Here is a 13,329-nt window from a genome sequence, read left to right as displayed (position 1 = left end):
CACACTGTTGCTGGTATTTTGGCCCATTCCTCCATGCAGCTCTCCTTTAGAGCAGTGATGTTTTGGGGCGGTCGTTGAGCAACACGGACTTTCAACTCCCTCCACAGATGTTCTATGGGGTTGAGATCTGGAGACTGGCTAGGCCACTCCAGGACCTTGAAATGCTTCTTACGAAGCCACTCCTTTGTTGCCCTGGCTGTGTGTTTGGGATCATTGTCATGCTGAAAGACCCAGCCACGTCTCATCTTCAATGCCCTTGCTGATGGAAGGAGATTTTCACTCCACTCTAATTTGGAAATAAATTCTTTGAAAATCAAACAATGTGATTTTCTGTTTGTTTTTTTTCCACATTCTGTCTCTCATGGTTGAGGTTTACCCATGTTGACAATTACAGGCCTCTAATGTTTTCAAGTAGGAGAACTTGCACAATTGGTGGTTGACTAAATACTTATTTGCCCCACTGTATCATAGTACAGTATTATTTCATTGCATGACATTGACAATGGTAGACATCCAATCAATTTGAAGAAACACTAGGTAACCTTTCAACCTTTATAAAATATTTCCATAACGTTTTCTGATGATATATTGACAGACAACTTGTTGAATGACACCTGTTATGGCCTCAGAGGGTATGTATCGCTTTCACCGGCACAAATTAACTTTGAGGAGGGTGGCAGGAACCCTCCCACACAAAAAACTACAAATGTGCTGACTGGATTACGGCATACGTCACTTCCCCCTTTCTGCAAAGATGGCAGAGCAACAAAAGAGATTAAACCAAAATAAAAAGGGAGGCTACCAGGATAAAAGGAGAGTTAAGAGTAAATATTGGCCCGGCTTTCACTCGTTGGTGTGACCCCTCCACCCCCAACACCCGAACTCGTCAGTGACTGACTCGCTGACGAGTTCGTTTGAGGGCAGAGGGCTGGTGGGGGCATAAGGTACAAAATCAAACGTCTTTTTTTTTTCAACATCCCCATATGATATTATTTAGCCACAACTCGATTCATTACCTCATCACTATTCATCCTTCACACAGCCACTGGGAACAGACATGTTGTTCAATCCACCTGCAGGCGTTCGGGAGATCAGGATTTTACGACACTGTGCGCTGGTCCTCTTGGTAAAGGCAGTCTTCCTTAAGACAAAACACTACCGCTTTTGTCCACCTGCGCCGTTAAAATTGACCAAAACTGAAAAGTTACCGAGTGTTGCTTTAAACTGGAAGGATCGACTAAAATTAACACAATATGATTAAAGTACTGGAACCTTGGGAAACCCTGTAGTGATCAATAAAGTATTTACAGTGTATCACAAAAGTGAGTACACCCCTCGCATTTCTGCAGATATTTAAGTATATCTTTTCATTGGATAACACTGACAAAATGCAACTTTGACATAATGAAAAGTAGTCTGTGTGCAGCTTATATAATAGATTTGATTTATTTCCCCCTCAAAATAAATAAAAATATAGCCATTAATATCTAAACCCCTTACAACCAAAGTGAGCACACCCCTATGAAAAAATGCACATCCCTAAATGTCCAAATTGAGTACTGCTTGTCATTTTCCTTCCAAAATGTCATGTGACTCTTTATAGGAGTGCTGTCAGCATTGCTACAGAGATTGAAGAGATGGGGGGTCAGCCTCTTAGCATTAATGACGTCACCAGCCACAACAAAGCGTTGCCATATTGAAAACGGGGCAAAAGACAAGTCACAAGCAGTTGCTCTGTCGTGCATTGTAGGACAAACGCGTTGAACTTTTGTCTTATTTGCGGTCTTTTTTCCGTCGGAATGACTAAAAGTTGCTGTGTTGCGGGTTTTCACACAAGGAAGAGTTCGGAGCCGCATTTGAAGTTCTTCATTCTTCCTTGTGAGAAGAAAATGAGAAACAAATTGCTGAAAGCAATTAATTGAGGAACAGTAAAAGAAGACGGTTCCGTGGACTATTCTCGCCTGTGGGAACCTAAATCCAAGCACATTTACGTTTGCAGCCGACATTTTATCACTGGTGAGTAAACCTTAATTGATCATTTTTTTGCCCCCCAATTAGCTGCTAGGATTCAATAAACTAGGCAGTGGTTATTATTACCGGAACCGACAACTTGCAAAGCGTTATTTTTCTTTTGCTGTGAACTGCTCTGATCGGTCAATCGGTATATTATTGGCCTGGCGGGAATTGGTTATTTTGCCGTGACGTGTTCACGGCTAAATAACGCTAGGAGGCGAATTACCGGTTACGGCAGAAATAATAACTCCGTATATACTACCAGTTTTCTTAGTTCCACAAAGTACGTATTTCACGTAATTGATAAAGGTCAACTTACTGGGTGACTTTATGAGGTAGTTGTAGATGTTTCCGAACTCCACTGCAGGCCATTCCTTTGTTTATCCAGCTATCAGCTGTGACTTTGTATGGGCAGATTTGCAAGCCAATAAACGCTAATTTTAAGTTGTATCGCTTCCTCGCGTCTGTCGGCAGTGACTCGTGATAAGAGAAAGTCATGTTTAAGACATTTTTATGAAAAAAAGACGCAAAACACAGCTGAAATATATGAATGTCAGACGTTTGTCTATGGCTGTTTAGCTGTGCAGGCCCCTTCACAAAATGGCGACACGTTGCTAAGCGAGGTGACGTCATCGTGACATCAAGCAGACTTCCTCCATACGCCGCACTCTACATCAAATTGGTGTGCATGGCTGTCACCCCAGGGGATAGCCTCTTCTAAAGACGGTACACAAGAAAGCCCGTCCGTCGCATCAGACCATAGGACATGGTTACAGTAATCCATGTGCTTTGTTGACATGTCTTCAGCAAACTGTTTGCAGGCTTTCTTGTGTACCGTCTTCAGAAGAGGCTTCCTCCTGGGGTGACAGCCATGCACACTAATTAGATGTATAGTGCGGCATATGGTCTGAGCACTAACAGGCTGACCCCCCACACCTTCAATCTCTGCAGCAATGCTGACAGCTCTCCTGTAACGAGTCACATGACATTTTGGAGGGAAAATGACAAGCAATACTCCATTTAGATATTCACGGGTGTGCATTTTTTCACAGGGGTGTACTCACTTTTGTTGCCAGGGGTTTGGATATTAATGACTATATTTTGAGTTATTTTGAGGGGAAAACAAATAAACTATTATATAAGCTGCACACAGACTACTTTTCATTGTGTCAAAGTGTCATTTTGTCAGTGTTGTCCCATGGAAAGATATACTTAAATATTTGCAGAAATGCGAGGGGTGTATACACTTTGTGATACACTGTATCTGTCTATCTTTCTGTCTATCTGAATGCTCATCTTTCAACGCCATTGACGATGCTAGATGTCCAATCAATTTTGATTTGGAGGGGTGTGCAGTCCCCTCTCCCAGTCAAAGTGGATTGGATGATGAGCGCCGTCATTGGGAACCAACGAGTTAAAAGTGATCACCCCTTAATGCGGTTTCTGACCTTTGTCGATTGCAGGGATCTGAGAGAGAAACAGAGACTCTGGGTTATTCAGGAGCAACGCCGACGCGAAGAAGTGCTCCAACAGCGCCACAAGAAGATCCAAGATGTCACTGAACACTTCCAGAGGGCTTACGTTCACCCTTCTCAGAGGCCTGCCCTCCCCGAGCGGCTAACCTTAGTAAGAGACAATCCAAATTTGGAAGATGCTCTCAGTCAAATCCGAGGCCCAAAGATAGCATCTACCATTAACAGGTAACACCAACTAGGAACACCTACGCTCATGTTACAGTTTTACCTTGGAGCCAACTATTTTCTTTGTCTTCAGTACAACGAGCGGCAATCTGCCTTCCAAACTCCCTGTTACATTGTCAGAATCACCTGCTCGCCACACACCGGTTGGGTTGCAATCATTTATGGGACGACGAGAGAACAGCCCTGTTGTCAAGAGGTGGCAAGAGCTTACGAAAAGTCAAGAGAAGCCACCGGATCACAGTGGGCAGGTTCGTTCTGGTCACCGGGATTAGACAAATGTCTTTCAGAGAGTAAAATAATTCCGCCTTTTCGCTTTATGTTTCAGGACGATAATGTGTCCGACAGCCTGTCCAGTCAGGACAGTCTGGAGAACGAGGAACCCACTAAAACCGCTGTCTTGCACTACTCGGAAAAGCCCCTCCAAGACTTAAAATGCCCCAACGACGTTGGTCCTCTGCCGTCGGTGCCTATGCCGACCTTTGTCGCAGTGAAGCCGCACCTCCACAGATTACCCGCGGACCTCAACTACAACCTGCCCACCCAGAAGGAAACCTGCGCCACCATGAACAACCTCAACAAGTTGTCAGCGGACATCAGCACGTGTAAGCACGTCAACACGGAGAGTCCAAAGATCCCCCACCATCTAGAATCCGGCGAGTCAAAGTCCTCATCGCCAGCACCCTGCAAGGTCCAATTCATGAAAGGCATCCTTAAAACTCTGCCTGGTGAAACGCCGTCGGAATCCCCACAATTTCTTAACAATGCCGTCAAACCTGTTCAGTTTCTTGTGTGCGACAGCATTGAATTAGCCAAAGCCAGAACCAAATCTGCCGACTTCAAGAACGCTTCTAAGAAGCTACGCTGGTTCGATGAGGAGGCGGGGGAAGGCAGGGACATACGTTCACAGTCCTTGGCGGATATTAGTGCTCCGGTATCCCAAGATCTACGAGGGGATTACTTGGCCAGAGTCGGGGCAGGTCTGGTTTCCATGGGTGTTGTTTCCCAATCGCCGATCCCGGTGGCCAGAGTCCGGGGGGAGGTGCAGAAACAGGGGAGCCACGTGAGAAGCTCTTATGTCGGGGACCAGGCTCGTGTAGGCCATCAGCTTGCCCCTCCACTTACCGACGACGCTCCACACAAGGACACTTCACGGCTTATAACGGGCGACAGTGGCGTCACACACGCACGCTCTATTCCGTCATTAGGGCGACCCACACCTGAGAGCAGCTGGAAAGGCTCGCCCGCTTTCAGCAATCCGCCGACACCGGGGGACGGTGGCAGAGCAAGAGGGTGTTCGCAATTGGAAAAGGTTTTAAACCGCACCCCCACAGACGACGAGATATATCAGCTGTGCCGGGACGTCAGCAACGCCTTCATCGGGATTGGTGGACAACGTGTTGATGCTTCAATAGGTAGACTTGCCACCTGATAAAAGTCGGATTAACCCATTTGTGCATTAATATGACATGCCCATATGTATGGCGTATCATCATATCAATTGATAGCAAGCACTTGGAAAAGATTTTCTAAAAGTCGAAACCTTTTCTGAGTTGTCTACTAGCATATACAGTGGGGCAAACAAGTATTTAGTCAACGACTAATTTTGCAAGTTCTCCCACTTAAAAATATTAGGCCTGTAATTGTCAACATGGGTAAACCTCAACCATGAGAGACAGAATGTGTTTCTTCCCCCAGAAAATTGAGATTTTAAGCTTTCCAATGATGTATCACACATGCATATCGGACAGTTTTGAAATTTGGTCAAATTGGGGGTCTCAGAGCAGAACTTCAAGTCACCTTAGTGTTTTCCGCCATATTATATGGCTTTAAAGCTCCATCCCAACATTTTGAAAGACTTGCTCAATATCTATACTGGACTGTCTCAGAAAATTAGAATACACAATATTCTAATTTTCTGAGACAGTCCTGTACATTAATCCACCATTTAAAGCAGGGGTGTCCAAACTTTTTGCAAAGGGGACCAGATTTGGCGTGGTAAAAATGTGGGGGGCCGACCTTGGCTGACGTCCTTTACATAGAACAATATACAGGACTGTCTCAGAAAATTAGAATATTGTGTATTCTAATTTTCTGAGACAGTCCAGTATATTTCTCTCTCAGTCCAAATTATGATGCAGGAATGTGGGTTAAGTTTGGAGCGGTGAGGTGAGAGGAATCTAGCCGTCTTGGCATGCTAACCATTAATTAACTAATAATGTGGCATGCCACATTATCTGCCTTTTTAACAAGCTTACTTTATAGTACCGTATTTTTCGGACTATAAGTCGCACCTGAGTATAAGTCGCAACAGCCATGAAATGCCCAATGAAGAGGAAAAAAACATATTTAAGTTGCACCGTAGTATACTGTAAGTCACATTTTTGGGGGAATTTTACTTGACAAAATCCAACACATAGAACTGATATGTCATCTTGTAAGGCAATTTAATATAAAAATACAATAGAGAACAAAATGCTGAATAAGTGAACAGTATGATTTTACATGATGCATGAACAACAAAATGCGAATATACTGTCCTCACTAGGACGCTACGGCTCGGTCCTGGCTATACAGCGAGCTAAACTCCCAAATGACGATGCTGGATGTCCGTATAATTTGCTGAATCAATTTCGTCCTTGACACCAAACGGGTTCGCATCAACGTAAATAAATGATAGTTAGGTGCTATTACAGCAGTGACACAAACGGTTAGCATGCGTTCGCTAGCATTAGCACATCGTTCAAACAACCACACAACTGGCTCTTAAGTGTCTGATCGCGGGTGGAAAACACAGAACAACAACAACAGGAAAGATGATACACACAGGTGTTGCCTCTGTAGAGATATTTTACAAGCATAAACAATGAAGGTAGGTTCGCAGCCGTGTCTCTCTCTCTCGCGCGCGCGCCCACTCACTCAGAGACGCTGCATAGCTGTCCGTCGTCTTCTGACGTGTGAGCGCTCTTAATTCCCGTAAACAAGTGCGAGTGCGCCCCCACATGGGTGTGAAAGCGCCACGAACTAAAAGCATGCATTTCAATATAAAAAAGTCAATAATACAATCAAACACACATTGCCAAAGGCAGAACGCGAACGTGACCATAGCTATTAAGTTATTCAGATAACTATAGCATAAAGAACATGCTAACAAATTTACCAAACCATCAGTGTCACTTCAAAACACCAAAATAACATGTGAAATGATATCATAATGTGTTAATAATTTTACACATAAGTCCCTCCTGAGTATAAGTCGCACCCCCAGCCAAACTATGAAAAAAACTGTGACTTATAGTCCGGAAAATACGGTATTTGTTTTACCATCGCAAGACACACTAAACACGTTAAACTCTCGCAGCTGTTGGGAACGTTCATGACAGCGTTTACTTACGTCAAATTTTATGTAAAATGACGGATGGTGGTCACGTAAATGTGAAATCATGTTTGAGGTGTTGCCCCCCCCTTGCACGTTGCTACCTCCGCAAGCATGTCTTGCACGTCGGCTATCCTTTCTCCTCTAAGCCGCGGCTCTGTGTTTCTTTTCGGTAGCTCACATGAAGTTTTGCCACTTTTAGCAATTGTGCCAACTCTAGTCTACAGCGAAGACAATTTCGTCACTGACAGACACAGCAACAACCGAAGGGGGAGGGATGAGCGCTTCCTCTCCAAGTCCTTTCTGGCTTCATTTTTGGGACATAAAAAAATAGCTAATACTGTATTATGTTATGACGGCAAATTTTTGTGGTTTTGAAACTACGACATTTTCATACCACAGTAAACCAAGTGGATTTTAAGGGGGGTGGGGGGGGGGGGGGGGGGACCCGGGTCCCCCCTGATGGCCGAAAAGTGTCACTGCATATAATTGACTTTCCTATAGATATATAAAAATTGTAAAGCAATAAAAGTGCAACAAAAATTAATGAAATGAACAAAAAAATATATTTTTATAATGGGTCAAAAGTATTTTCCGAACAGATCATGTGACTAGCACCTTAGACGGTCATTTGCTTTGCATATAATTGTCATTTTAAAAAATTAAAAATAAATATTAGGGGAGAGCAATTTTACTTTTCTAATGATTTTTTTCTTTAATTAAAAAATATTTTAAATAATAGACATAGCTTTTTGAGGGATTGAATGATTGAGACACAAATGTCCTACCCTTAATATGGCCCAAACACTAAAAGGATTGCTTCAATCAAAGAAAACTTTTTCAATGAAAAAATAAGTGTTCAAATGTAAATTTTTCAATCTCAAATATTTTTTCGCATTAAAAAACGTTTTCTATGATTGAAATTTTTCTTTTTTTTTTTTTTTTTTTTTTGATTGAAGGGATTATTGTTTTTAAACATATATTTTTTTAAGCAACTTATTATTTGATTGAATAATAAAGACAAAAATGTCCCAGTCAAAAAAAGAAAAATAGCTTTCACGTGCATTTTTTAGGAGTTTTTTGAGTTGCAAATTTATTTTTACATTCAAACACTTTTTTTTTTTATTGAGCAATTTTTGGGGGGGTTGACAATATACATTTTGATTGAAGCAACTTTTTTGGATTGAATAATACAGACACAAATCTACCTACATATGGCTCCGCTCAGGGGATACAATTTATGACGGTGGTAACTACATTGGCACGACACCGACGGGCGTACCATATTCCATGGATGACAATCTTGGTGAAAAGTATTGCCCAAGCAGCATGATTTAGAATTCCCCTCAAGAATGATGGGGGAAAAAAAAAAAAAAAAAAACGCTAATTGTCAACTTATTATTATAAATATTCTTTAAGTTAATTTTATTGCTGACACTGCGTTTCGGGGTCATCAACATGTTGTGCCTCTCTTGCCCCAAGTCAAACTCCGCCTATGAACCTTGAAACCATTAACCGGCACATGCCTAGTACTGAATGAGTTCATGTTTGGACCCTCTGGTGTCATTAGTAATCAAAACATTTGGAACTAACACTTACAATGCTGTGTACTGTAAACTACTGTTCAATTAATCCAAATCTTGAAAGTGTCAATCAAGTCTTATTTAGTCTGTTTTTAAATCGTGTCACAAAGTCAACAAATGCCATTTGCGCTTATGTTTTCAATGTTAAATTTTCCCTTTGCCTTCTCTCAGTCAAAGCCGGCACTCCCCGCTCTCAGTCTTTGGTAAGCGGGCGCTCTGGGAACAAAACTGGTGCAGATCAGAACCGACGACCTTCTTGTCCTATCAATAAAAAAAAACCTGAAGTATTGAAGGTAAGTACAAACTTGCAGTTTTGTTTGGTGGTTTCATCGTTTCATTTTTTTGTATTATGTATATGCAGGGTTGAAAGTGGGCCAGAACGGTCAGGAACACAGTTCCGGTATAAGATTCAGGGCCAGAACGCAGTTCCGGTATAAGATTCAGGGCCGTAATGCTGTTCCGGTACACAGTGCTTTGATTCAGAAAATATGACGGCAACTGTCAAAACGCTTTGTAATTAAAAAAAAAAAAAAAAAAAAAAATTTAATGCTAAGCTGCCACACATGCATTTCATCTCCAAGAAGAAACAATCTAACAACAATAAATGCGACAAAAAAAGACAATGCAACATAAAATGGATCATATCTTTAAGAGCAACGAAAGAGTTGAGGAGGCTTATTTATCATATTTAGTTTTATTTGCTCTGATGGGGAGCTTCAGAACATCTTAGCTGTCAATGTGCACTTTGGACTTATATTTGTTCATTTATGTTAGGCTACTTATTCATTTCCTTATGATTTAAAAAAGTCAATGTTTACGCGATCTTGAAAATACATTCCATTACATTCTCTATTGTAAGTCATTTGTACTTATTTTTCTGAATGTACAGTTGTGGTCAAAAGTTTACATACACTTGTGAAGAACATAATGTCATGGCTCTCTTGAGTTTCCAGTTATTGCTACAACTCTGATTTTTCTCTGATAGAGTCATTGGACAGATACTTCTTTGTCACAGATAACATTCATGAAGTTTGGTTCTTTTATGACTTTATTATGGGTGAACAGAAAAAAGTGATCAAATCTGCTGGGTCAAAAATATACATACAGCAGCGCTAATATTTGGTAACATGTCCCTTGGCCATTTTCACTTCAATTAGGCGCTTTTGGTAGCCATCCACAAGCTTCTGACAAGCTTCTGGTTGAATCTTTGACCACTCCTCTTGACAGAATTGGTGCAGTTCAGTTAAATTTGACGGCTTTCTGACATGGACTTGTTTCTTCAGTATTGTCCACAAGTTCTCAATGGGGTTTAAGTCAGGACTTTGGGAAAGCCATTACCTTAAAACCTTAAATCTAGCCTGATTTAGCCATTCCATTACCACTTTTGATGTGTGTTTGGGGTCATTGTCCTGTTGGAACACCCAACTGCGCCCAAGACCCAATCTTCAGGCTGATGACTTTAGGTCATCTTGAAGAATTTGAAGGTAATCCTCCTTCTTCATTATCCCATTTACTCTCTGTAAAGCACCAGTTCCATTGTTAGCAAAACAGCCCCACAACATAATACTACCACCACCGTGCTTGACGGTAGGGATGGTGTACTTGGGGTTAAAGGCCTCACCTTTTCTCCTCCAAACATATTGCTGGGCATTGTGGCCAAACAGCTCGATTTTTGTTTCGTCTGACCACAGAACTTTCCTCCAGAAGGTCTAATCTTTGTCCATGTGATCAGCAGCAAACTTCAGTCGAGCCTTAAGGTGCCGCTTTTGGAGCAAGGGCTTCCTTCTTGCACGGCAGCCTCTCAGTCCACGGAGATGCAAAACATGCTTGACTGTGGACACTGACACCTGTGTTCCAGCAGCTTCTAATTCTTGGCAGATCTGCTTTTTGGTGATTCTCGGTTGAATCTTCACCCTCCTGACCAATTTTCTCTCAGCAGCAGATGATAGCTTGTGTTTTCTTCCTGATCGTGGCAGTGACAAAACAGTGCCATGCACTTTATACTTACAAACAATTGTTTGCACTGTTGCTCTTGGGACCTGCAGCTGCTTTGAAATGGCTCCAAGTGAGGTTCCTGACTTGTTCAAGTCAATGATTCGCTTTTTCAGATCCATGTATGTATATTTTTGATCAAGCAGATTTGATCACTTTTTCTGTTAACCCATAATAAAGTCATAAAAGAACCAAACTTCATGAATGTTTTTTGTGACAAAGAAGTATCTGTTCCAATCACTCTATCGGAGAAAAATCAGTTGTAGAAATAACTGGAAACTCAAGAGAGCCATGACATTATGTTCTTCACAAGTGTATGTAAACTTTTGACCACAACTGTATGTTACTTATATCTTTGTTATAAAAAATAATAATAATAATATATTTAATATACATCCTATTTTCTTAAGTAGTTAAAACTGAGATTTGGCATTTAGTATGTGAGGAAATGAGGGAAAATAAAAATTAGGAGATGGAGGTTGGGGTTATTGCTGTTTTTGTTAACTTTTATTTTGCAAATCATTGAAAAACTATTTTGAATGAAAATCCGCTTTTGTATTTGTTATAGAAATAACTGTGCTCAAAGTTTTCTTTGCATTTTAGTAGTTTAAGAGGTTTGACCCCCCCCCCCCCCACTCCCCTCCCCCCAAAAATAAATAAAATAAAATAAATAAATAAATAGATGAATAAAATATCTGGCTCCGCGGCGACCTTCACGTCGGGGAGTTCCGGCAAGAAATTCTAGCCACTTTCACCCCTGTGTATATGGCTGCCAATTGAAAATGAACTCTGCGGTTTGACATGAATATTCACATTCCAGATTGCAAGTGTCAAGCCAGGTAATCCAGTAGGCACATCCCCCAAAGGGTTTTGCACCAATAACCCAAACAAAGGTTCGTATGAAGAAAAATAGTCAAGTCCAAACTGAAAAGTGACTTACACAATGATTATAATCTGTCACAGCTGTCAAATCTGCCGGCCAACGCCGCCTGCCCGACACGTACGCTCACAGTCCACTGGACGACCGGCTTGTCAAACCGCACAGGTCGTCGTCTCAGCCGCACCAGTACCAGCGCCGACCCCCGGCGCCCACATCCATCTCCATTGAGGAGCAGAAAATCTTTCAGTCTTTGGACCGACTTAACTGCCAGCTGCACCGCAAAGGTGGTTTGCATTGACAAGTGCCTGGACTGAAGGCATTGATCGTCCGAGCAAGATGGACTGCTATACATAGCACTTTGCTTCCAGGTGAAACTGCTTCCGCTACCATGAAACCAAGAGTGCCTTATGGAAGAAAATGAAGAGCCAGGAGCGCAATCATAAGAAGAATTACACATCTGAATTTATCACTAGTTGTAGACACTTGAGCTATCACTCAGTGGAAGTTTTTTTTGCATGGATTTACACTGCAAGTGGTCCTAGATGGGCACTTTTTACTGTCCTTTAACCCATTAGCTGTCATTGATGTAGCTAGACATTCAATTTTTGATGTCTAGCGCATTCAATGGCAACCAATTTGTCAATATAAATACTGTACAGAAATGAATTCAAAGAAATGAGCCAAGCAACCAACCAATAATTGAATTTTTACTTTAACCTACCTGTTTAAATCCAGTTTATACTGTATGGCATTGTGGCCTTTGACACTAGCTACCTCTGACAATCTTGCTTTCACATGCTATAGTCACTGAATTTTCTAAATATATGACAACATCTAGTTTCAGGACTCCCACTTAACTCATTGGCTGCCAATGATAGTGACAGACGAGCCAGAGTTGTTCTTAAATTTAGTTGTTTTTATAATGACATATTAGCACTTAAAACACTCAAACTAAGGCTTGGTTCATACTGCAGGTCTAAACGCACAAATCGATTTTTTTGTGTGTTTTTACGACTCGAGTCAGGCATTAACTTGACAGTCTGAATGGAACAGGTCGCATAAAAGTGGACCATTTCAAATCCGATCTAGGTCACTTTTGAATGTGGTTAAAATCCGATCTGGGCCACATTTCTCCAGAACATGGCTGCGTCTGAACTGTCAAGTCCCCCTAATCTGAATTCATGCAGCAATTACGTCATCAAACAGCTAGGTGCTAATGCGTTAGCACCTAGCTTGAATGCGGCTTTTAGGGAAGAGGCGAGTCAAAAGAACAGATATGACAAAAAAATCGGAATTGTGCATTAAGACCTGCGGTATAAACCTATCCAAAGGGAACACAGCAACACCTTCCAAATGCAATAGTGGCTTAAACGTTTTAACAAATTCACTGGCTAGAATTGACAGTGAAGACATAAAATGCTGTTTTAAACTCATTCATTGCTATGGAGCCCTGAAAGGGACATCGACAGTAATAAAACAAATTTAAACCATCTGGTTTGCACTAGATAGTATGTGGTGCGGACCAGAAACAATCTGGTGTAATGGTCACAATGTGCAAGTAATGCTGTAGTATCTTTATAGTTGAGTCCAAGATTGAAGTAAAGCTCAACTAAATCCTGTATTAATCATTTTTAGCACAACAAAACTGCTGGTGTCAGTTGCACGCCTGCAGTTTGTGGCCTATAAAAGGGAACTTTGTGGTGTGCACCAATAGTTTTCTGGTGCGCATCGGATAGTTTCTAATGCGCACCACATACAATTTAGTGGTACTCACCAAATAGTTTTCTA

The 13,329-nt window shown here is 41.5% G+C and overlaps 1 protein-coding gene across 1 annotated transcript in view; it reads left to right on the top strand.

Moving 5' to 3' along the window:
• Nucleotides 1-13,329, top strand: part of LOC130917471 (uncharacterized) — an 18,019-nt gene extending 4,690 nt beyond the window's left edge. The window contains exons 4-9 of the mRNA XM_057838915.1: nt 3,477-3,713; nt 3,787-3,961; nt 4,039-5,125; nt 8,841-8,962; nt 11,482-11,554; nt 11,625-13,329. Coding sequence (XP_057694898.1) covers nt 3,477-3,713; nt 3,787-3,961; nt 4,039-5,125; nt 8,841-8,962; nt 11,482-11,554; nt 11,625-11,839 — 1,909 coding nt within the window. The 3' untranslated portion in view covers nt 11,840-13,329. The remainder of the gene's footprint in view (nt 1-3,476; nt 3,714-3,786; nt 3,962-4,038; nt 5,126-8,840; nt 8,963-11,481; nt 11,555-11,624) is intronic.

Source organism: Corythoichthys intestinalis, chromosome 6, assembly GCF_030265065.1.
Source record: "Corythoichthys intestinalis isolate RoL2023-P3 chromosome 6, ASM3026506v1, whole genome shotgun sequence".
In the NCBI taxonomy this organism is placed as follows: Eukaryota; Metazoa; Chordata; class Actinopteri; order Syngnathiformes; family Syngnathidae; genus Corythoichthys; species Corythoichthys intestinalis.
The sequence above is the reverse complement of the archived record's forward strand: the minus strand, read 5'-3'. Positions and strand labels throughout refer to the sequence as shown.